Here is a 23,069-nt window from a genome sequence, read left to right as displayed (position 1 = left end):
AAGTTATCGCAGAACCAAGGAAGTTCGTCGATTCTCAAAAGTACTCTGCAGCCTGATGGTTTTCAATCTGAAAACTATTGATGAAAGAAATCTGACCATTGTAACAAACGTTCGTATCGTATCATAGTGAGTGGCTCGCATTTCTGTCACTTTAAGCTGTCGTTGATCACAAAAGCATCAAAGCGGACAAACAGGGACACTGTCATATGACGATGGTAACTACCCACCGTGGATCGCACGATGACGCCATGCCTTGGTTGTTGAAAGCAGACGGTGTGGCACCTTCATCATGACAGATTTTCGAAATGTCGAAATTCGATGATCTGCCTTATCGAGACCATGGGAGAATTTGTTTTGAAAATGGTAAGGAAAACTGAATCTTTAGCTCTAATTTTCTTTAAAATTGTAAAGTTGTTTTTTTCAGTACAGATAACACAGATAATTGTGACCATTCTGAATTTCTTATAATCTTACCATGAAGTTTAGGTTATTGCCTTAACAAATATTTGAACTTTGACCCTTGCTATTGTTCTTTACACAATATGAAAGTGGCCCCCTTTTTAGACTTACCTAGAGCAAATTGTGAATAAGAGTCTAAATTATTCATTTTTATTGAAATTTTTAGGTACAAATTACGTTGTTATGGGTACATGTATGTGATGTTCACATAAATCGCCTCGAGTATAATCATATATCAGTGCAAGTCCTCTGTTTTTTTCTTACCTGCGATGTTAGGATCGCAATCGCCAGTTACATAGTATGATCGGATTTCATTTTAGAATTTGATCATCGGTAGAAGACTGTAATATATCACTTGCTAATGTGGAAATTCTGAATATAATTAATTGAAACTGAATTAATTGAATACCAGTGAAATTCACAACTGACCAAAACTTACAGTCTGTCATGACGCTGAGAGCCAATATTTGCATGCAGGCTTTTTTACACTTTCATCGCTTCCAGAATAAGAGAAGAGAGAGTTCAGGGTTACGCAAAAAGCGACAAACATCTGCACCGTACATCGTATTACAAAGGGGGTGAGCTCCCCAATTAAAGATCGTTATGCAACATTTACGAAATTGATGGCAGGAGAAACGACTGTGTTAAATATATCATCACCAAGAGAAATTTGCATAATAAACAAATCACCGTTCAATCTGGCACATTCATTTAGTTTGTTGAGTGGTACGATTTTTTAAAAGAGCGTTTGCATTTAATGCACCGGGGAGTTATTTACAAGACGGAGTAGAAATCATCTTTTAACAACGGGCCTGAAGAGGTCTGCTGTGCTACCCCACTCCTTTTCCGCGTTTCCTTAAATTTTAACGTCTGTCCTAATCAAATGGAATACCCCGTTATTGAAAGAAGCGCGGGAATAATTTGTTAACCGATATGTCGGCTGATATCGATTACATCATAGCTTTGGCAATACCAGTGAATTTTGCGACATCATACGCTCAGATTATTACTGTTAATGAATCCGATTATCCAGCATTGTGGCCCCCAGATGTTTCCCATATCTACAGATGCACTGCCGTCGCCAAAACTATAAAATAACAGCAATACTGTACCCCTCCCGGCCTATATTGGACTCAAGCAAACGTTACACTCCATAATGTACTCGGCTTCTCCTCTTGCATCATGTCTTGTAGAGTTTGCTTTCGCCCGTTACCAGCCAGGAGGAATCCTGGCCGACATTATTGCTTAAATATATTACAAGACGAATATTAGTATAAACTGATATAATATTTCGGAAGTTAAGTGAGAATTAAGCAGGAAATTAAACCGTGAAGAACAGAAAAATAATTTATCTGTAAATGATGAAAATACCTTTCTGGTTGACAGGAGTAGCCTGATTATTGGATACTTTCATTAAAGACAATGCAAGTATGCGGGTTTCACCAAGTCGATTTCTTTTGATATTCACTTTTTTTGCAGAGGCGAGTGTGCGACAGTGCTGACCAACAATCCGTTTTGGTATTGTTGATAGAAGACTATAGCCCTTTGCCGATAGTTTGATGGCGCTTTGAATTGCATCTTTCCACTTTATATACTAGTATGCCATTTAAAATTGAACAGAAAGTTTTGATGATTGTTACTGTTGCTCACTGCTATTTCCAAACCTCGAGAATAAGGTGTACAAGGTGGAAGAGATAACACAATAGAACTTAGACTTACAGCGGTTGTTGCCATGGTCGATAGACTGTAGACTTGTTAAATTCGAAAACCTAGAGGAATATGATGTAAGGTAAAAGATATTACTCTTCATAGAAAAACTATAAATGCCGTCGAAATGATCAAAGATAAGAATACAGTGCAACAGGTCATTGAAAATGAAAGCAATAGTTAGTAATAATACATACCTTTTCCAAACTTTGGTCTTCAACAATGCTATAACACAACCACCAACTATATTTCACGGCCGCTATGCTTATTCGAGGACGCTCAAACTACTTCTGCAAAGTCCCTGTTAAACGTCACAACGTCGGTATATGACAGGTCTGTAGAGGGCGCGTTATCATGGTATGACATCATTCTTAATTTTATACGCATGAGATAGTAGTTTTGTCTTATATGAGAGCGCATTACCCTTCCGTCACAGGTCACGGCTGTTTCAGGCCAGGGCACATTCCTTTAAAAACCTGAATGTAGTGAAGATGACACAGTCGTCAAGTACGAAAGTGCCAATTTTCTCTTAATAGAAATAATTGTACCTGCATTCAGAAGCCATACCATCAGTTTGCGATTTCTGCTCAGAATTCAGTGTTGCAGCAAGTGTTGACCCAAGAGAAATCAAAATTGTCCCGCTTACTTCTAAGGGGTGGCCAATTTGATTGGGGGGGGGGCTGGAGGGAATGGGTATGGCGACAATATATTTTTGTACCCACCCTGACAGCAATTTTTTCCACGAATTGCTTCAAAGCAAATTTTCTTTTGACCAGTAGAGTCAAAGCAATTTTTTTCAAAATACAAAATCGTCCAATCACAATCTTCTAAAATCGAGCCGTTTCTAACAGTTAATTTTGTGGAAATATCCATGTCTTCGTACATGCACATCACTGAACATACATCCGACTTATGCAACCTTTCCAATGTTACTGTCGATTTTGACCAGTTCACTTCATATATGCACTCGCTATCGCTCGTGCATATATGTCGTGAACTGGTCAAAATCTCGTGGTATACCGTCGCTGGGTGTGCTTTTATTGCTTAAATAAAAGTTAGCAAGGAAAAACTTGTGCTAAGAACAAGACATCTGTATCCCCACCAACAGCGCCCCCGGGAACAGACATGTGAGCGATCCCCTATGGTCCCACATGCTCACCTAACGATCAACGCCCATCGAGGTTAATTGTTTGCTAACGACGGATGTCTGGGCGGTGGATCTGTTCAAAGGATTGAAAATTAGACGTTGGAAGAGCATAGTTTAATGTGAAGGGCACTCTGCTGTAAATTTGCTACAATTATTTTTCGCTGCCTTGCTAATTATTTTTGATAAAAAAACACACACGAAAATTTTCATTACGGTTGGAAAGAAAAGCGTGTTAATATGAGAACATAGTGTGCATGGCTTGTGAAATAAAAAAAAAAGAAATGATGTTTTCACATTTTAGAACGCAGAAGAAATTACATAACCAATCCCGCTAAAGATCTAGGTTTTGTCTATATTGTTCTTTAGTGTAGATGATGATGACGCACCGTACTGGGCGGTTGTAGGTAACTATATTCTATAAAACTTATAAACAGAGAGATTTGTTACCAAGAAGACTTTTAACCGTTCATATCTGTCAAGTACCCATCCTAATCTCCCCATCAGGTATGGCTTTACCAATCTACAACGTGCAGGATTATCACCCTGACTAAACAAATCGTAAATAACTCATACAATTTGTTCCCTTTATGCTGTAAACGACTTGTTTTGGTTAATGTTTATGTTCAACGCACAACATCCATTAGCCGTATTCAATAAATCAATTCAGTCTTCGCCAGACGGTGTGGTATGTTTTAAGGTAGTATGCGCCTCAAAAGTAAATTAAACTTTCGCTCAAATTTTCCTCAAGTAATCTTTCTACCATTCACTTTCAAAATCACGAATATAAATCGAGGCCACCTTGCAAATGTTGGTATTAAAGAGACAAATTACGCAAGATTTACCGATATTTGAAATTCAAAATGGCCGCGATCCCAGTGTTAACTCTATGTAGGAAAATGAAATTTTCTATTTTCTAAAAAACTAAGAAGGTGAAAGTTTTTTTATTCGAAGAGCTCCAAAATGACCCCCTCCCAACAAGTGGTAGATCAGAAAAGAATTGAAAAAGTTTGAGAGTCCGAATATGTCCTCGAGGCGTAGTCTACCTTAAACCAGTTTGTGTTTTGTAATTTAATGTACAGGTAAATTTGGATATAGCATCTATTTTTCATCTAGGTTCTATAAATCAAACAATGTTTTGAAGTAATATATTTCGGCTGAATCACATATGGAAAAATGATTGTTGTAAGTATATAATTGGGCTAATGTTTATAAGCAATTCGTTTATGACGTATGGTATGTATTAACCCGCGAAACTGCCTCGAATGTTGAAGCTTGCCACGCATTGTTGAAGGGAGCATTTAAGAGTGCATTTGTGATGTCAATATTCGGTTACATGGACACTATTATCAATACAAGTAAATACATTAGCCTTATGAACAGGTGTTTTTATCTTCCTCTGGCTGAGTGGCATATTGTATTAACAAAATACTTAACCCGTCATATTTAGGACCGATTTCAATGGACCTCTCTCTCGTGTCAATGTCATTGTGTGCAAGCCTTGTGCTCGCTCAAAAATTTCACCCAAGAATGTCCGGGCGGATAATTCGAAAGTAAATTTGAAACGATAATGAGCACAAGTGACTAGTGTTGGATTTCATATTTCAGTATGAATCTTTTGGATGTAAACTATCTAGCTGGCGTACTGCTTTTTCCGGAATAATGTTCGTGCCATCAATAGGCCCTAGAGAAACAAAACTCTAGGGTCTATGTGCCATCGTACAATTACGAAAGCCTGGCATATATTAATGGGCAAGTAGCTGTAACTTGTGTTGAGTTTTTCAGTAGTTTTGCTTTTAATGTGTCAACCACAGCTTTTTTGTCCTTCTCCAAAAAGCTCAGTGAGATACACAGTTTTAGCTCGTTAACTCGGCATGTGCATGTGTAGTCAGCATTGCTTTTTTGGCAAGTGAATTCTGGTTCGGATTGGCATTCAAGTGTAAGATAAAAGCACATTATACACGTATAGACGTATAGATGCTGTCACAGCGTTGATAAAACCCAAAGTAGTTAAAACAGTCATCAAAAGTTCAGCTAATGGCTCCTTAAACTTTCAAAGGCACAAGTTCATGTCCCCTCTCTCTATGTAAATTTTGATTCAACTCGGGTGCGGTCATGATGCCGCATCGGTGAACCTAGACGTTTTATGACATCTTTATTGGAGTGCTAAATTACTGAGTGATACACTTTGGATCCTCTGGAGTCACCAACTATTCTGACCCCTGCTTTGCTTTGTCAATTATTAAATGATCGAAGTAAAGGAACTTTTTGGTGACTTTTTATGCTCTCAGGACGAGGACATGCACTTGCTTTCTTAACTTTTTAATATTTACAAATTTGTTAAGGAAAGCAGAGAGTGTACCAAAACCCCTCAAAAATCCTAAAGTTTCCAGTTTCGTCTCTAAGTTTGAAGAAACAACTTATTCAAATTCACACCTGACCCCCTCCTTTCAAAGATGTAATATTCGGTTCCTCATAACATTACCCGTCGTCCCTGCTTCACATGGGCGACAGCCTCTATCGTTCCAAATAATATAAGAGAATTTAAAAATTACACCTGTCTGTCCAGTATCCAGAGTTTGCTGTTCAAGAAAAGAACGTATAACGCGTACGTTGGGGGACGGAAATAACTGTCAGACCCGCAAAAATAAGGTAAAGTTTAGAGAATCAACTCAATTTCTTAAAGTTAGCTACACTGTGACATCCAAGCAGAAGGAGTAGTATTGATAAAAGCAATAAGCTGTAGAAATGGGTATGTTTTCATGTACGCGAACCCAGTGAAGAGTTTCAAGTTTTGCAAGCTGCAAGCTTTGGTTTGAAAGTGATAATAAGAGAGTGGGAGAAAACACGATTGGAACTAATTTGGGATAATTGGATGGTGAAGTAATGTGGATTTAATATGCAAATGTAATCTCATCTGCTTTTCTTTTTACATCAAACAATTGTTTTTATGAGTAATTTGCAATATTGCAGCATTCAGCTATAGGGCACCTCACACTTTTGAGAAATTTGAAAAATAGGAAAATCCAATTATCCCAAATAAGTTCCAATCGTGTTAGAAGTAGATTCTAGTACAGAGTCTATAGGCTTAGCATCATGATATATTTGAAATGCAATCTTATTGGTCCAGCCATCTTTGTAATTACCGAGCAAGCCAATTATTTGCCATCGCCGATAAGTTTCTTCTGATGTTTAGACCTGTTACCGTGTTTAATATGGTAGTCAGATATACAGCTCTATTCGGGACCCGTAATTCAGCCGATCAGTCCATGGTTTGATACTTCATGATTTGCTTTGTAGCTGCTCTGTCTTCCGTAGAATTGTCAGTTTTTAACCAATAACAAAAAAATTGGTGACACATACCCGATCCCACTTCCGAAGATGAATAGAGACAATATCGCAGTTTGTTGCATAAATATCAGAGTTTTCCTTTTCCCGTATCTAAGCAACCACAGAAGCTCTGTAACCGCACTATTTCGCGCCAACAAAACAGACCACGCATAGAAACAGACATTCTATCGCATTTTCTTTATTCTTACAGACAAACATGGTGACGGTGTAACACTTAGTTAAAGTATTGTCCATTGGATTGTTATCTCACATAATGGTACAGTCCATCTATTTCGTAAAGCTTCTCAAACATTATACCAGTAAACCAACCAATGTAAAAGTATTTCGTTGCCACATTGCAGTATTTCGCAAGCGATTGCTAAAGACGAGGTCGCCGCGGATTCTAATATTTTGCACAAAATTAATGGTGAAGTGAATTAGCAATTACGGTGAGAAAATGATCATGTTCTTATCATTTGCTCGAGATGTAAGAATGGTTTATTTTTTTATCGAAAGGGCAGTTTTGGTGGCGCTATTTACAGCATCAATTCGCGTTTTTTTTTCAAACTCCATTTCTCTATATAGTAAAGTCACCTTCACACGAAGTAATTGATACACAACGACAATATTGTTTAATTTCTAATCACCTTGACCCACTTTCTCAAAACCACTATTCTTGCATGATTGGTAAATTGGTAATGAAAACTAATTGTCATGGATAGAATTTCCTAGAACTAGCACGCTAGAAACACTAGACCTAGAATAATCCTACGATAGAGAGATAGCTATGGTCAAGAGAGAGAACTATCGAAAATTGGCGTAGTACATTTGGAATACCCACAACACATCACGCATCGTGAATCTCTCTGGTGAATATACACATAACAATTTAAAAAGAAATACTTTATACCATCTAGAACCCAGCTTAAGAACTCATTCTAATATTGAATAGTACATATTAAATCTCAAACTTTCTTTTTGTGAAATTTTGAAAAGTGAAAAATACACTGAATGAGTATTTTAAAGCACATATCCCGCACTTGTTGCCATGACGTCCATGTAATCATGTAACGCATGGCTTTAATCATGTTACCATGACAATCTTATAAATTCAAGCGGTACGCACACTTTTAAAATCTATTCTAAAATAATAAATATGTAATAATTACTTAATTCTAAAGTGTGCAGGTGGATTAAAACTTAACTTAGTAGAAAAAGACAAAGTGGGACTTCTACGAAAAATATTGTCTTATCTTTAGCAACCTCTAAACAAGCACCGACTGTTTGTTTCAAATGAAACAAAATCTAGTCTTATAAATGAGTATTTAATGTCGTCATTAACCACAACTCTATTTCATTGCTGTTTAAAAATATTTGTTTCCCAACGACCAAAGTCTGCTGGACATTCAATTGGCGAAATGCATCCGTTGACTCGCGTACCGCCGCATGATGGCGCTGTGAACCCCGGTTTGATGCTCTAGCTCTGTTCGACTACTTCCTCGGGACCAATTAAAGCCAACAAAGTTGTTCTGTAGTCCCCGGATGTATCACCCTGTGAAGAGAAAAGATCATTTTGTTCATAAAAGTGACCAAATTCATGCTAACAATCATGTAAAGATTGAACTTTGATATTTTAAAAACAAAAAAGTCATTCATATTGCTATCACAATGAGTTCATCTATCAATGTGCCAACGTTAGGAATGCTTTAAGCGCTGTTAGTTTGTGTAATAGTCATTCCTTTAATTTCATTTCTTGTAATTCAAAGAAAGTATCTTACATTCGAATCTCAAAGGTAATAATATTTCCAACTCCTTAAGATTTTTTTCGATTAAAAAATAGATATAAAGAAAATTGAAGAAAAATACACGCTAGCGTTATCAATGGGTAATTTTTCGCGGGACACTATTGACACATTTCAAGAATACCACGGCAAAAAGAGTGTTTTAGACTTACTTCAATCCAACTTGCCAAAGTTCCTTTATACTCTTTCAAAAACACCTTTTTGATTTCCTGTAGACTGTTTTCACAAGTCTTGATGATCACACGTATCAGCACAGCGTCATTGGTTCCCAGTCCCTGTTACGTTGAGCAAATGTTAGGATCGGACTGTTAGATATTTTGAGGGGGGTGATCAGGATGCACAATGCATTTTGATTTCGCCTTCCAAACTTTGACAGATTAATGTTCGAGTTTTGCACATCATGCATGTATTCTCCCCCACAGTTGCACACTTTTTCGGCCGAACTTCATGTGATTGGCTTATTATTTTCATTGTTGTCCACCTCTACTAAGATGTTGTCGTCATCTATTATCATAAAAGGAGGTTACACTCATGGATGAAGCAATCGTAATCAATCCAGTGACGTCAGACGTCCTATCTGTCCATAGTACGCCCTCTTTTCTACTGCTAATTTCTATCAAAATGTAACAAACTGCCGGTTGACCGTTTGCCCTAACAAGAGATCTAGACTGTCTCACAGGCCTTCGACGGCTACGCCTCGGAACATACAAGCGCCCTCAGCAGTTGAGCTACGCATTAAACCGGCTAGTTCGGTTAGCCTCGCTGGCTAGAAAGACCGTTGAGGGTGCATCACCATATGGGTGCGATCAGGCTGCATTGCCAACGAAGGGCTTTGAGAGAGTCTGCAAGAGCTAATGACTTCCCCCAGTGCCGTTTCATATCCCTTGTCACCTGTTACATTTATATTCAAAAGTTAGTTTGATATGAATCAAACATGAAATGGAAAAACGTTTTTGGCCTAAAACAGTAGTGCCCGTACCTTCATCGACTTGTAAAGAGCCTCGGCGTAGAATTTCGTCCTGTCCATCGCAAAGAGAGCTGTAACCAAAGGATATACTCCATTTATCACATTGCATTTGCTCAATATTTGCACTTTTTGCTGCTGTGGCACAAACTCTTTTGTAAACGGTGACAAGGCAGTACAATATACCGAAAATACCATGTGATTTCTGGACATGAATAGATCCAAAACGTTAATCTGAACTTTGAAAAATAAAAAAAAATGAACAAAGCAAAGAATATGCAATTTGTAGTTTGATGTTATTTTTTGAAGTCTTAAATAGACTTACCAAGCGTTCTCATGGCCTTGGCAAGATTACCGGACATTTCTGAATCGATGGCCTCCAAGATGTTTCGTTTTGAAATCTTTGCATACTCATTGAAGGTCACCTTCAAGTGTTCGTAGCTCCTGATCACCATTATTTTGTTGAAGACAGATTCGTCTGTTCCCCACCTGCCCTCTCCAGCCTCGTACAGCTCCTGTGAAAAATCGTTGCATAAGGTCAAGGACAGAGGTCGCCTTTATTCACAACCCAGTCGGGTATAACAGTACAAAAATACTACAGTAAATTTTACCAGAAAAAAGCAAAAATTTTAGAATAGGGAAGGAACATGATTTCTTACCCTTGCGTCTTTCAGGGCTTGCTCGAAATCAATCTCCCGGCTCTCAGATCGACCAGCTTGTAGCAACGACACCAACAATCTCTGGAAATCTCCCGACGTATCACTTTCGACGTCTTTCTCCAAATTTCGCTTGTACCCTGCGAAACCAAAGGTTTGCGAAAAAAACTATACTATCCTTTCTCAATATACCAGGGCAAATCATCAGTGTTCCAAAACGTAAACATTTCTCAAAAGAAGACATTTGTGTGAAGTGCTTATCTCATTAATTCAAGGTAGTATGCGCCTCGAAAGTGAAAGACTTAAACTTTTGCCCAAAGTTTCCTTCAGGAATCTTTCAACTATTCTCCTTCAAAATCAAGAATAAAAATCGGGGGTCACAGTGCAAACTTTGGTACTACAGACTCAAATTACTGAAGATTTGCCGATTTTTGAAATTAAAAATGGCCGCCACCCCTGTGTTAATTCTATAGAGAAAAATAAAATTTTCGATTTTCGAAAAACTAAGGCGGTAAAAAGTTTTCTTACACCAAGAGCTTAAAATGAACCCCCACAAGTGGTAGATTAGAAAAGAATTGTAAAAGTTTGAGAGTCCGAACATCTGTCCCCGAAGCGCGTTCTACGTTAAAAGTCCATTGCGTGGCTTTTTCATGTGAACTACTTTTCTTAACCGAAACTACTTTAGTCGTGTACTATGCATTTGCAATTTCCACAAGGAGATTGAAGGGCGGTCGGTGTGGCAGCAGTGCGGCATGGATAATTCTAACCAAGCTAGAGGGTCTCCGCGTCGTTGACCAGACGCCCCCAAGTGCTGAGACTCCCTAGCTAGGCTATAATTATCCTCGCCGCTGCAATATCTGTACTGAGATTAATGCATTTGTTCGCTGCGTGATAAAAAAGTATACTGCCATATTAAGCAGACATGTACCAATCACAGCAAGCGTCATTCCAGTTCCTCTGGAGATTACTGATGTGCAGAATTACGTTATTGGCTGGTAGTAAATCAAAACTTTTTTGGCTTAAACAACACATTGGCGATAACGCCACAATCCACACTTTACCTGCATGCACTATGCTGAGGGCGTTCTCGAATAAACAGACATTGGATTAAAATTATGTTAAATGAGGGAAAATAAAGCATCTAATGACATTCAACCATGTTTAAGAAGATAGAAACACTTGAATGTGAAAATTTAAGAGCACATTTTGTTTTTTTAAAGGTAGAGAATTTCACGATCAAATACTTTGTAATTGCAGTTGAGAAATCCAAACATTGAGAATAGGTCGATGAAAGTTTGTGGAAATACGGAAGACAGTCTAACGTGAAGCGCCTTACGTTGTTTGTAAGCTTCTTTCATGGCGTTGATTTCGTCATTATCGCTGGTACACAGCACACCAATCAGCGCGTCTTCATTGGTTCCAAATCCCTATAGTGCAAATAATAATAAACAATAGTTTCACAGGCTTCAATCAACGGCAAAAGCCATTTGAAGAAAATTCACCTACTCATAAAATATCGAACCTTCTAGTACATGTAAATGTTCGCGTTGCATCGTGTATCGTTTTAGTATGTATCCATCGATCAGAAGTTGAGTATGTGTTGAGAAAATGTCGATATTTTTATTAAGTAACTGTGTATTGATTCAATTTGCAAAAGATAACGATGAACGATATGACGAGACTATGTTTTGCAAAAGAGCAATAAAGTATTGTAATCCACACTTTTACATCTTTACGTCTAAGACAACACTGATATATACCCGCATACTAATTTTAACATCTGTGAATATTCCTAAATCAGCACATAATGTATGGAATTGAGGGCGCTGAGCCCTCTTAGTTAAATTCTCAACCTGAGAAGTGTTGATAATACAACTCGTCACTTATCTGTCGAACACATGAAGTGTAATCGCAATTTTTTGCTTATATTGACCAAAAAAATCTTCTCTTAAAACATTTTGCAAAGCATGTTCATGCTTGTCGCGACATGCAAGTCAAATACAATGATTGTCCTGGACGATGTCAATCCGAGTATACATGAAAGTATGTTATGTATTTACCTCGATGGCACTCCTCACGCACTCCGCGTCAAAATCAGCAGGTGTTCTCAACAACCCGACGAGGACCTTGCAAAAATTACCACTTGTATCGCCGACAATGTCGTCTTCCAGATTCTAAAATGAGATTTTTGAGGCGAATTAAAAATAAAATTAACCTGAATCTTGTGAATCTTAAAAATTCAACCATTGCCGCTATACCCTATGTTTACGCTGTGGCGAAAAATGAAGCTTTCGATTATCATATATATATATATATATATATATATATAATATATATATATATAATATATATATATATATATATATATATATACACAAAATGTATACAATTTGCCCTCCCGGTTATCACCATAATGGCTTTATGGCAACCTCTGAACTTGGGCACAGAGAGTACGGTTATATATATATATATATATATATATATATATATATATATATTTATATATATATATATATATATATATATATATATATATATATATATATATATATATATATATATATATATAATACAAACCTGGGGTAAAGTGCTCGCAATATTTGTTCGGCTGATATGATGTTTCACCTTATATATGTGTATACGTACGTTGGATATTAAGCTATGATCGGTTATCATTGACATACCTGGCCGTACATAGACTTGTATTTATGGATGATTGCTTGTCTCTGTTCATTGCTGGTGGATGTCAGGACGTCTATCAAAGTCTTTTCATCAGTTCCTGTTATTTGATGAAAAATAGCAGCGCTATGTTGAAATTATGAGCCTTTATAAAAGAGACAATAGCTTTTACTGATGTTAATATTTTCATTATTTTTTTTCTATTAAGAATGTATGTACATTTTCCTATTTTCCTAAAGTATGTTGAAATGCAAGGCATTAGCTCAGTCGACACAGCACACTACCGACAGATATGATGTTATTTGAAAAGTTAATCCTAGTTAGAACTAAATTCAGTTGTAAATTAGTAACATAAATTTGAAACTACACTCATAATGATTGTGCGAGACATTTCGAGCACTAGATTTTTCAACGTGATTGTGGTAGTATGAGACATTGTATTTTGAAAGTTGCGACTAATAATATTTTCTCCCGTTGGAACACCGCTTCCGAGCGGGATCTCGCGAGAAAGTGCGAAACAAGACATTTAAAAAAAATAGAAACCATGAAGAATTCAAAATAGTATTGTATACACGTTACGTTATCTTATCTGACAGCGCTTACTATACATTTGCGTAGAGTATGAATAGTTAACTACGAATGTTGAACTTTTGTCTACTAATTACCGGGTAGGAGTGATTACGAAGGTTGCATCTGCGAACATGGTGCCAGTATAAAAAAATGAAATTACCACGTCGAGGTCAAATTCAATCTACAAAACATTATTATGGTTGAAGGGATTGATTATGTTTTTATCTTATTCTACAAAACAATAATTAAAATATCAGACTTTGAAATCGTCTATTATTACCCACCCAGTCCTTTAATAGCGTTGTACAGTCGTTCACTGTCAGCCTCGGCGTCAAAATGTTCCTTGGCGTGTATTGTTCCGCGCTGCAGGGACGAAAAAGAGAGCTTGTGACTTCAACTGTACTTAATATAATATGTATCATTATTGGCTGCAATGGTTAGTAAGCAGGTAAGAGGATGTTGAACACTGCAAAGAATGAGTTTGTTAGTAAAGAGGGCAATGTGTGCGACAGCAATTAAAAGGCGCAAATTATAGAGTCGATTGATTTCAGAAATACATTATTATATGTTAATTAACTGTAAATTAAATATGATGTAAGCAGCACGACTTGATAGTTCTGCCAGGGTGTAAAGAATTGTAAGTAATAACTGTAGTTGAATAATATCACACGATATCAAAATTCGCCCCCACAAGGGTGGGTGGTCGCACTTGGCACACTAATGTGACATAATAACAATTCCTGTTACCGAATGTCCAACGACAGGTGTAACACTAGTTAAAAACTATCTACTGTTGATTGACCAATCAGAGTGCTCAATTCAGGGTGTTTTATCTACTCATAAGCCTTGGTCACCAAATTCCAAGAAACGAATGACAGCGCCGTAGTAAAGTACTGTCCAATCAAAAGTGAACATGTCATATTCTGTAGACATCTGGTACGTTTTAATATTCAAATTTGGTAACACAGCGGAAACCAGCTGCAACACAAAATCTGCTGTGCCCTAGGGCATTTATATAATGTGCCCTAGGGCATTTATAGGATGTTCCATTACACTGGAAGGCTATTTCACAAATAAAAGTTTTAATTCATATCCTAAACATGTTACATTGACAAAGGGGACGGTTGACGTAAACACATTGAAAACGAAAATATATCAGTCAGGGGCGATAGTTTTTAAGTCGGATAAAACCCTCGTACTCGGGCTCTTCTGGTATATAAAGTCCAACCCTATGATAAAATGTCTCGGCCTGCGGCCTCGACATTTTATCGTTGGGTTGGACTTTATATACAAGAAGAGCCCGCGTACTCGGGCTTTATCCTATACTACAGTGTGCTTTAACAGACCACCCTCCTTATCAGGAAATCGATTATGCGTTTATACAGTCAAGCATGTGCATGTGGTGAGTGTGTGAAGGGTTGAGTACTTATGAGTGGGAAAATATGAGTGTTTTGACATCATCTTACACAAAATCTAACTTACAGTTTGAGGCTCAAAGTGAACGCATCGGTTTTCACAAAGTTGGATAAAAAGTATCCTGTAAACACATCTCTCAGGTCTTTTTTTGTCAGGACATGTTGAGAGGTGTACAGGATTGTAAATGATGTACGAATTCATATTTTTTTTGTTCACGAGCAAGTCTCATAAAATGCGAATATAAATACAGCAGTTCTATTCCCAGTTCAATATGTTTGCATATTTTTTTCAGAATATCCTGTCTAATATATAATGAGATATGCTTTTATGGGATTTTATTTGATTGGTGCGGCTCCATTGTTGCAGTTAGTGAAATAAATAGAACATACATTGTCATTCTCATATTCAAGTTGCCATGCTCAAAAATGCTGGCTTCAAAATATGTTAATGATTGACGGTGGCTGTTTTGGCGGTGGTTGTGATGATGATGATGATGATGATGATTGTGTTCGGTGTCGATTTTAAATTCATCCCCAAAAATCGTGTGTGTGTGTGTGTGTATATATATATATATATATATATATATATATATATATATATATATATATATATATATAATATATATATATATATATATATATATATATATATATATATATATATATATATATATATATGGGTCAACCCACATCACAACGCGATCGGATTGAACCAAATCGAGACGGCTGTTTAGGGACTGATATTAATTCTCACAAGTGGTATTATGATGTCGTATAAATGGATTTACGTGTTAGTAAGACACACAAACAAACAAAATAAAGATAACGTAGCCATAGTGACGCCGCAGATTACAGCTTCTGCGAAGAAGATAGTGTCCTTTTTTAAAGTTTACCTAAGAATAAGGCGTGTTTAGTTTAGTGAGCTGTAAATGAAATTAAAAAAAAATACGACTGCTCCATTGAAATGAGAACTTACGTATACCACAAGCAGATCGATCTGGACAAAGAAAAGTAAAACGAATAATTAACGAATGCATGATTTACATATCTTTGCTGCAGTGGTCGACTGATATATTGTCGGAAATTCAATGATTTTTTCAAAATTAACGATTGAATCGCCTTCAAAGGAACGCAACTGAGAGACTCTTATTGAAAACGAGGTTCCCGACGAAAATCAGCCATAATTGTATGAGGTCGACACATAACAAGATATCAAGACAATACCAAGGCTTACATTAACACAATAGCATAATATTGTGACGTTACAATATAACAACAATAGCAATTATTAAAACGAAATCAATAACAGCAATAAATAAATATGCAATTATTAAAAAATAACGTCCATGAGTGATGTAAGCTAGACCGGGAAAGAGAATCTGCAAACAATTAAAATACACTTTCTCCGTTCAGATTCAGATTCACTTCTGAATTGATCAAAATTCATATGTGCTATTGACTTTCGTAAGTGCCTGACAATGGGTCAGTCAAAGGAGACAGTTTTGAGCAAGTACAAATGAACTGTATTCTCGTCAAAATGAAACAAGAAAAAAGAAAAAGATTCAGAAATGACTGATGAACCAACTCAAATAACTCTCTCTCTCTCTCTCTCTCTCTCTCTCTCTCTCTCTCTCTCTCTCTCTCTCTCTCTCTCTCTCTCTCTCTCTCTCTCTCTCTCTCTCTCTCAACATTAAAGTCTCCTCGCTCTCCTTTCGTGTCATTAAAAAAGCCAAATGGAAAAGTGTCATCGTTTTAGATCTTACCATGATGGTCCGCAAAGGTCCAGGTGCGACCTCACGTGCCACTGTCTGAGTTATGGTTGTCTTTTGAACTGAAACTTCCATGATTAGCGTAGGTCAAGAGTCTCTCAATGTTGAAATGAAAATCTCGTTTTGATCTGTAACAAGAATTGATACAACAGAGTGATATTTCGATTGCAAACACACGTGTTTTGTCTGAATTCTGCGAGGAGACAAATCTTTATGATGGAATTTCGCTATTATTACGCATGAAAAATAGGCTTATAAAAACTAAGAAATATGATCCCTCGATCCAAGCCCAACCTAGTTTAAACGGGTGAAACTATAACAGACTGAGTTCAAATCTATTTGAGTAACCTTTCGCAGTATTTTATAATGGGAACAACAACATAAAATGGATTTACTGGAGACTCAAGGAAATGTGGCTTTAAAACTCCTCTGGTTATAACTTTTGGTATTTTCAATTATCTGATTATTGTTCTGGTTGCAAACTTTAATGTAAGCTTCTTGTTCTACGTGTGGAATCATGTCAAAATTCAGGGTGTACGTGTTCAAATTGCTAAACGGTTATTGTCCGGCGGTCGAAACTGATTGTTGGTCCGACCTTGAATAAGTTTGTCAACATTTACATTGGATATTGTCCTAAGTATGGAGTATTCGTTAGTACAATAATTTGTATTTCAACGTATTTCAGCGAGAAGGAATCGAAAATGCGTTTGTTTTCAAGAAAATACTATCTAGAGTTACTGCTAAAACCATTTTTGCGAATCCTAGAATTGTACTACCTGAGAACATAGAGAAAGATAGATAGTCCATCTTACTCTGTGCTGAGAAGCAACACTCATATAGGGTTATGGATTGGACGCCTTATCTGTGAGGTGGATAAAATAACACAGCACGATTCTATTTCTTGCATGTCATAAGCCATCATGGTAAACAAAAACATTATAGAATTGTCAAACAAGCACAATAAAATGCATCACATCAACAAAATCTCTTCATTTCCTATTTCTTGAAAACACAGCACAGCATAAGTTTATGATAATTACATTTCTGTTCTGGGAAACTATCGCTGTTTTCCGAAACGTGATCTCTGCACTCTAAAAATACTGAGAACAATCGAAGTCGCCTACACGTAAAACAAATAGACATAGAAACGTATGTCCAATATATTTGACATTAAGATGTTTATGGGAAATCTCCTCGTGCACGGCGTTATGCGCTTTCTGGCATTTCAATGAATACATGTTCTTGACATTATTAGAAGTATCTGAACATTATTTTTCACTTTCGATGTTCTTGTCGGGGTATGACTTTGTTCGTTGTACCTTTAGGCAGACGGTCTACGATGCCATGTATATGCACCCGAAAAAACACCTGTTTGTAGTAAATCTGTATGAAAGAATTCAATGCTATTCGCCGACTGAAAGCCAGTCGGGTGAAAGTCAGTATTCATCAAAAATATTTTGCCTGAATTTTACGAGCATGTCTATGGAAAGACAGGCCTAGCCTTTATGCAGGTATGAGGTTTGCTAAAAATATAATTCTTCTTTCACTTAGACAACAATGGAGGCGGTTTGCATTTGAAAGGTCCCTGGCGATTGGATGGCGTAATGTCAATCTATACCAAATATATAAGAAACCAATATTTTTACTAACTTTTTTTCACGATTGCCACTGAAAATCGCTGTTTACATCCTTTGAAAGATACGTAAAAATCGACCATTCGAAGTTCGTTTGGTCGGCAGAGTTTGTTGAACTTACGAGAGTTCACATTTAATATAAGAATTTCATATTTTTCATATCTTACACGAACTGTTTAAAGAAAATGTACAACAGTGCATCAATTGTGAAAACCTGTTAGATTGTTTAAAACTGAAGATTCTTTCCAACTGCATCTTTCGAAGCGATCACAAGGAGTTTTAACCTGGTAAAGATATGCTAATTTTAGCATCCCTGTTGTCGATATGTTGTCTGGGCCGTGTGCAGGTACCCTAACACACGCACACACCCGATGATAGAGATCGCTAAACTACATCGGTCATTGCGTAGAAGCTCTCAATGGAAGTCAATGGCAAAATGTTCTTTCAAGAGTTTTAACAAAATAAAAAGGTACTCACCACAACTTGAGTTCTGAGCTCCGTTGATGCGAGACAACTATCAGCGTTTTACTTCATATACAGCCGATGTCTTCATATAAGACTCATTCGTGCAACTCTGAAATCTGATTGGACGAGATATTTTTATGCAAATGTGCAAGGGTATGAAGTCACGTTATGATTGCCGAATATGTGATAATTATTGCTTCATATGTGATAATAGTTACGTACAAAGCTTGCAGGTATTGTACATCGGCAATTTTATTATTTCGTCCTCACCTTTTTAAACAATATAAGGTATAGTTTGTCAATTCTAACCGAAGTTGATTTAAATCAATATGTGTGACTCAGAAACATGAAATAGGGACTTAGTATATATTTAGTGAGGAATGCAGAGATCAGCGGATAGGCAATTAACCGATTCAGTTTCTTTGATGTGCGTACTTCATTGCTAGTGTGGTTTTTTGGCCTCGGCATTGTAGCCATACGTTTAGCCTTCATGCGGAAGGCACTGGTGTGAAAGTGAAATTAACAAACAGATATGGAGACCTGGCCAAGATGCTGTCTGCTGTGTTTTCCAAAACACTCTATTGTACACAGCATTTGGCATTATTGTTTACGTTATCTACCAGCACACGGCAGCAAACTATGTTGACATCACCGTCTAATAATGATTGCCCTTTAGTTGCTGTAATAATACTGGGCAAGAGACAGTCGCGGAATCATGATCCGTTTTCCCGGGGTATCACCCTCTGTGGTGCAAAGTTCAACTTTTCCTATTGGTCCATACGCATTCGACAAGTAGGTTCTTGCACCCGTTCTATTTTCGCCTTGCTATAAATATACCAAAAATAATTCATGCGGGCGTTGGGAGCTCAGTCGTCGCCGTCGTTGCAAATCAGTCTTCCCGGATAAGAGAGAGAGTGAACATTGGAGGCGGGAAGGGCCAATAGCTTTTGCATCGCGATATTTGTATGGTGAGATTGTCGTATTAATAAAAAAATCAATATTTGCATGAATGCAAACATGCAAACATGCATGAATGTATGTATGAATGTATGTAATGTATGTATGTATGTATGTATGTATGTATGTATGTATGTATATGTATGTATGTATGTATGTATGTATGTATGTATGTATGTATGTATGTATGTATGTATGTATGTATGTATGTATGTATGTATGTATGTATGTATGTATGTATGTACATGTATACATGTATGTATACATGTGTACATGTGTACATGTATACATGTGTACATGTATACATGTATGTATGTATGTATGTATGTATGTATGTATGTATGTATGTATGTGTATGTATGTATGTATGTATGTATGTATGTATATACATGTATACATGTATGTATGCATACATGCATAGATAAATAGATAGATAGATAGATAGATATAGAGAGAGCAAGTGTAGAAGATAAACTTGCATGTTAATTAAAAATGGCCCGTTCCAATGATATTAAGTGATATTTTTATTTATATTTTACTTATTGTCGATCAAAATGCAACAATGATTTTTTGTTGCTTTGAGTGCCATATTTTTTATCATACTCCGGGCTATTGTTTTGTAGTACTTCCTTCTTTGTGCTTATTTGATTTGTATGAACATCGAAAAGCAGATTCAGATTGAATTACATCATCTTACGTCACCAGCCGGCAGCTCATTCTAGTTTGCCTATGATCAAAGATATGGAAACATTTGAGCGTTGCTGGTATTGTAAGCCATGGCCTCGTATGAATGCGCCAGATTTGAATTTCGTCAGTAATTTTCCCCGGCAACGCTGAAAATATAACGTCATGTTTTGCTATGGCTTGGTACACAGCATGCGGAATTAAAATTTATGGTGAATGTTTATGTCATGTTGTATTCATGATGTCCTGAACTCCTAAGCCAGCATAAATTGACTGGTGGTATGATAATGACCATGATGATCGCCGCACAATATCTTTGTTATATTTGCATTGAACGCCATATGGTCCTGATATTTTAATGGTTAAGACTCATTCCGTGCAGAATTGAACGTGCACGCTCAATAGTACTTGTCGTTTTAAATATAGTTATACAAATAGTAGGTGTGTTTTGAAGCGAGTATAGTGAACCTGTGTTTGCGGCAAAGCTGTGAAGACATTGGAACCTTAGAAGCTGTTTGGAAGACAATAAGGCACATAGACATTTAGGCAACGACTTCTGTACTCTGCTAAAGTGAAAAACCAAAATTCTACACTCCCAAGTTACTAGCTGAGTAGCCTCTGTCTGAAACAGCATTGTCTTCACAAATTGGAGTCAAGCTTCAGCCACGACGTAACAATGCAAACAGGCAAAGTGAACACGTCATAGGGCAATGACATTGCGCGGAACTATTCACCTGAGAGGCACCCACCGTGTCAAACAAGACACTCAATTGTCAACTATGTAAAACTCGTGACCTTTTACGCACCGATGCGATCATAGAACCTGCAGCGCATCTAGGTCACCCATGTTGATCTCTGTGTCACTGAATCAAGACGGACACGTTTTTCCACGGCTGTAGTTTCTTACGCTCATCAATTCATAAACCCTGAAGTGTTTCATCAATAAAACGCCTAGACAGCTAATAGTTACGATGCTTGTTCAAACATTGCTGTAAAAGCGAAAAGACGGTCTGGGGTCAAAGTATCAAGAAACATAAATAAATCGCACCTCGGCTAATAAAAATAAGATGATTTAACGGCGAAAACCTTCTGTTACACTTTTTGAATGGAAAGTGTCAATACTGTTTGCTTGATGAACAATGCAACGCTTCTGTGATTAAACACCGCCGAATTACCAACGCCGATGTCCGCGAATGGACAGTACATTTTCTTGACGAGTAAATGTTTTGCAATTGCAACCAGCTTCTCGATGGCTATTTAGGGAGTGGCGACTTGAGACTCCAAAAAAAAGCCCTGTATGCGGTGATAACTTCTGGTATTTTAAAACTGAATTACCTGAGCTTATACTCACGTTAAGAATTGCATTGAATAGGGGCTTTGTTTGTGTGGGCTCAATGAAACCCTGGCATAGGTGTAAACAGCCATCGTTTTCGGTCGTTGCTCTCTAGGAAATATTTCCAACAACATTGCAAAAATGACATCAGTCCTTTGATAACTAAAACGATAGCTTTGATACACATACTCACCTTAGTCGACTGTCGGTGACACGGGTCTAGCTTGTAGTTCAAAGAGGTAGTAGATTATTGGTCTTCGAACGACAGGTAAGCGACGACTCCACAAACCCCTGCAAAACCGGGTGACAATGGAAACAATCGTGTTTATTGAAGCAGCGAGTTTTGCATGACTATTCTATTCAACAAACAAGCGAGTTTGATTGCCTGGAAGGACAGGTAATATGCGTAGGCATGTCCCAGAGAGCTTTATGAGAGAACGCTTCAGGGAGACTAAAATATCTCGCTGATATATGTCATTTCCAACCCTATGTTAGACAACAGCGTAGACGGGTAGGGAAAGTCACTCTATGAATTGTGCGCAAAGTTCAGTTTTAATACCGGCGTTGATGATATGACAGCATGGGTAGCCAGGCCGCTGAAGGGACCACTCCCACTCGCTGTGTTCGCTCGAAACTTGTTGTGTCATGCTTCGGCTGTGCAATTACAGCTCCATTGCCCGTCAAAGTCAACTATTCGGCATTGCTCGTACAGATATTGACAGAAGGGGCTAAGTTGATTTATGGGATGTCGTCAATTTCATGGATTTCTTGCAATCTGCAAACAGCATGCATGATACTATCTGCTTATAGTGTTGAACTTGCCGGTGCTATAAAAGGCAACAATTCATTCTTCTGCTTACGACACGCCGAGAACAATAGAAAGCTAACACAGCACCTATTTGTCTTACAATAAAACTTGATTACAATGACGGCAGCGCAGTGCCTTTCTCGTTGACTATAGAGGGCGACATCACAGATATAGCCCTGTTTTACACTTTCCGTAAGACTATGTCAAATGTGACACTTGCGTTCAGCGACTTTCCATTCTTTCAACCTGAGCATATGGTTTCTCAAACATGCCCTTCTTGTGCAAAGTAAAACTCTTCGTTGTGAAATCCTTATATTCGTCTATAAAGTGTAGATTACCTTATTAGGTTGTTTTTTGACGTTCCTAATTAACTTGAACATAAGTTATTCAGTTTCTTCAAGGTGACATCCAAACAACTTAAAATGAACCCGGCGTTGTTTTACATGCCAAAGCAACATTTTGAAGTCCCGTCAATGAGAATTCAACTACCGTTAAATATATTAACCTAAGTTTGTGAAAGATGTTGCGAAAGTCTTGGTGCAATGAGTTAATCTCCGTAAGAGCTAATACTAATTTAAAACCCACGGCATCTTGTTTCTCCTGGAAGCACTCTTCCGACTGGCTTACACATACCAAATTATTTTCCTAGAAAGTTTACAAAACTCTAGTCGGGTGTGAAGTTATCAAATTTCT

The 23,069-nt window shown here is 37.4% G+C and overlaps 2 protein-coding genes across 4 annotated transcripts in view; both read right to left on the bottom strand.

Moving 5' to 3' along the window:
• The window catches only part of LOC139123003 (annexin A13-like), a 16,169-nt gene extending 13,670 nt beyond the window's left edge, over nucleotides 1–2,499 (bottom strand). The window contains exons 1-2 of the mRNA XM_070688942.1: nucleotides 2,364–2,499; nucleotides 2,179–2,228 (exon numbers count right to left, since the gene is read on the bottom strand). Of these exons, the coding sequence (XP_070545043.1) occupies nucleotides 2,179–2,193 (15 nt within the window). The 5' untranslated portion in view covers nucleotides 2,194–2,228; nucleotides 2,364–2,499. The remainder of the gene's footprint in view (nucleotides 1–2,178; nucleotides 2,229–2,363) is intronic.
• Nucleotides 2,500–6,823: 4,324 nt separating this feature from the next.
• Nucleotides 6,824–22,957, bottom strand: LOC139123001 (annexin A13-like). 3 transcript variants are annotated; one of them, XM_070688939.1, is made up of 13 exons: nucleotides 21,762–22,957; nucleotides 18,607–18,710; nucleotides 16,490–16,623; nucleotides 15,703–15,723; nucleotides 13,596–13,674; nucleotides 12,747–12,841; nucleotides 12,123–12,236; nucleotides 11,399–11,489; nucleotides 10,066–10,202; nucleotides 9,732–9,921; nucleotides 9,422–9,480; nucleotides 8,595–8,717; nucleotides 6,824–8,192 (listed from the first exon to the last, which is right to left on the bottom strand). In XM_070688939.1, exons 3-13 carry the CDS (start codon nucleotides 16,568–16,570, stop codon nucleotides 8,118–8,120), a joined length of 1,065 nt encoding a protein of 354 aa, XP_070545040.1. In that variant the 5' UTR covers nucleotides 16,571–16,623; nucleotides 18,607–18,710; nucleotides 21,762–22,957; the 3' UTR covers nucleotides 6,824–8,117. The 3 variants fall into 3 exon arrangements, with proteins under 3 accessions (XP_070545040.1, XP_070545042.1, XP_070545041.1); XM_070688941.1 differs by lacking the exon at nucleotides 15,703–15,723 and having other exon boundaries at nucleotides 21,762–22,103; XM_070688940.1 differs by lacking the exon at nucleotides 18,607–18,710 and having other exon boundaries at nucleotides 21,762–21,891.
• Nucleotides 22,958–23,069: the final 112 nt, after the last annotated feature.

Source organism: Ptychodera flava, chromosome 22 (genome assembly GCF_041260155.1).
Source record: "Ptychodera flava strain L36383 chromosome 22, AS_Pfla_20210202, whole genome shotgun sequence".
NCBI lineage: Eukaryota > Metazoa > Hemichordata > Enteropneusta > Ptychoderidae > Ptychodera > Ptychodera flava.
Note: the sequence above shows the minus strand (reverse complement) of the source record. Positions and strands in the feature narration are given on the sequence as shown.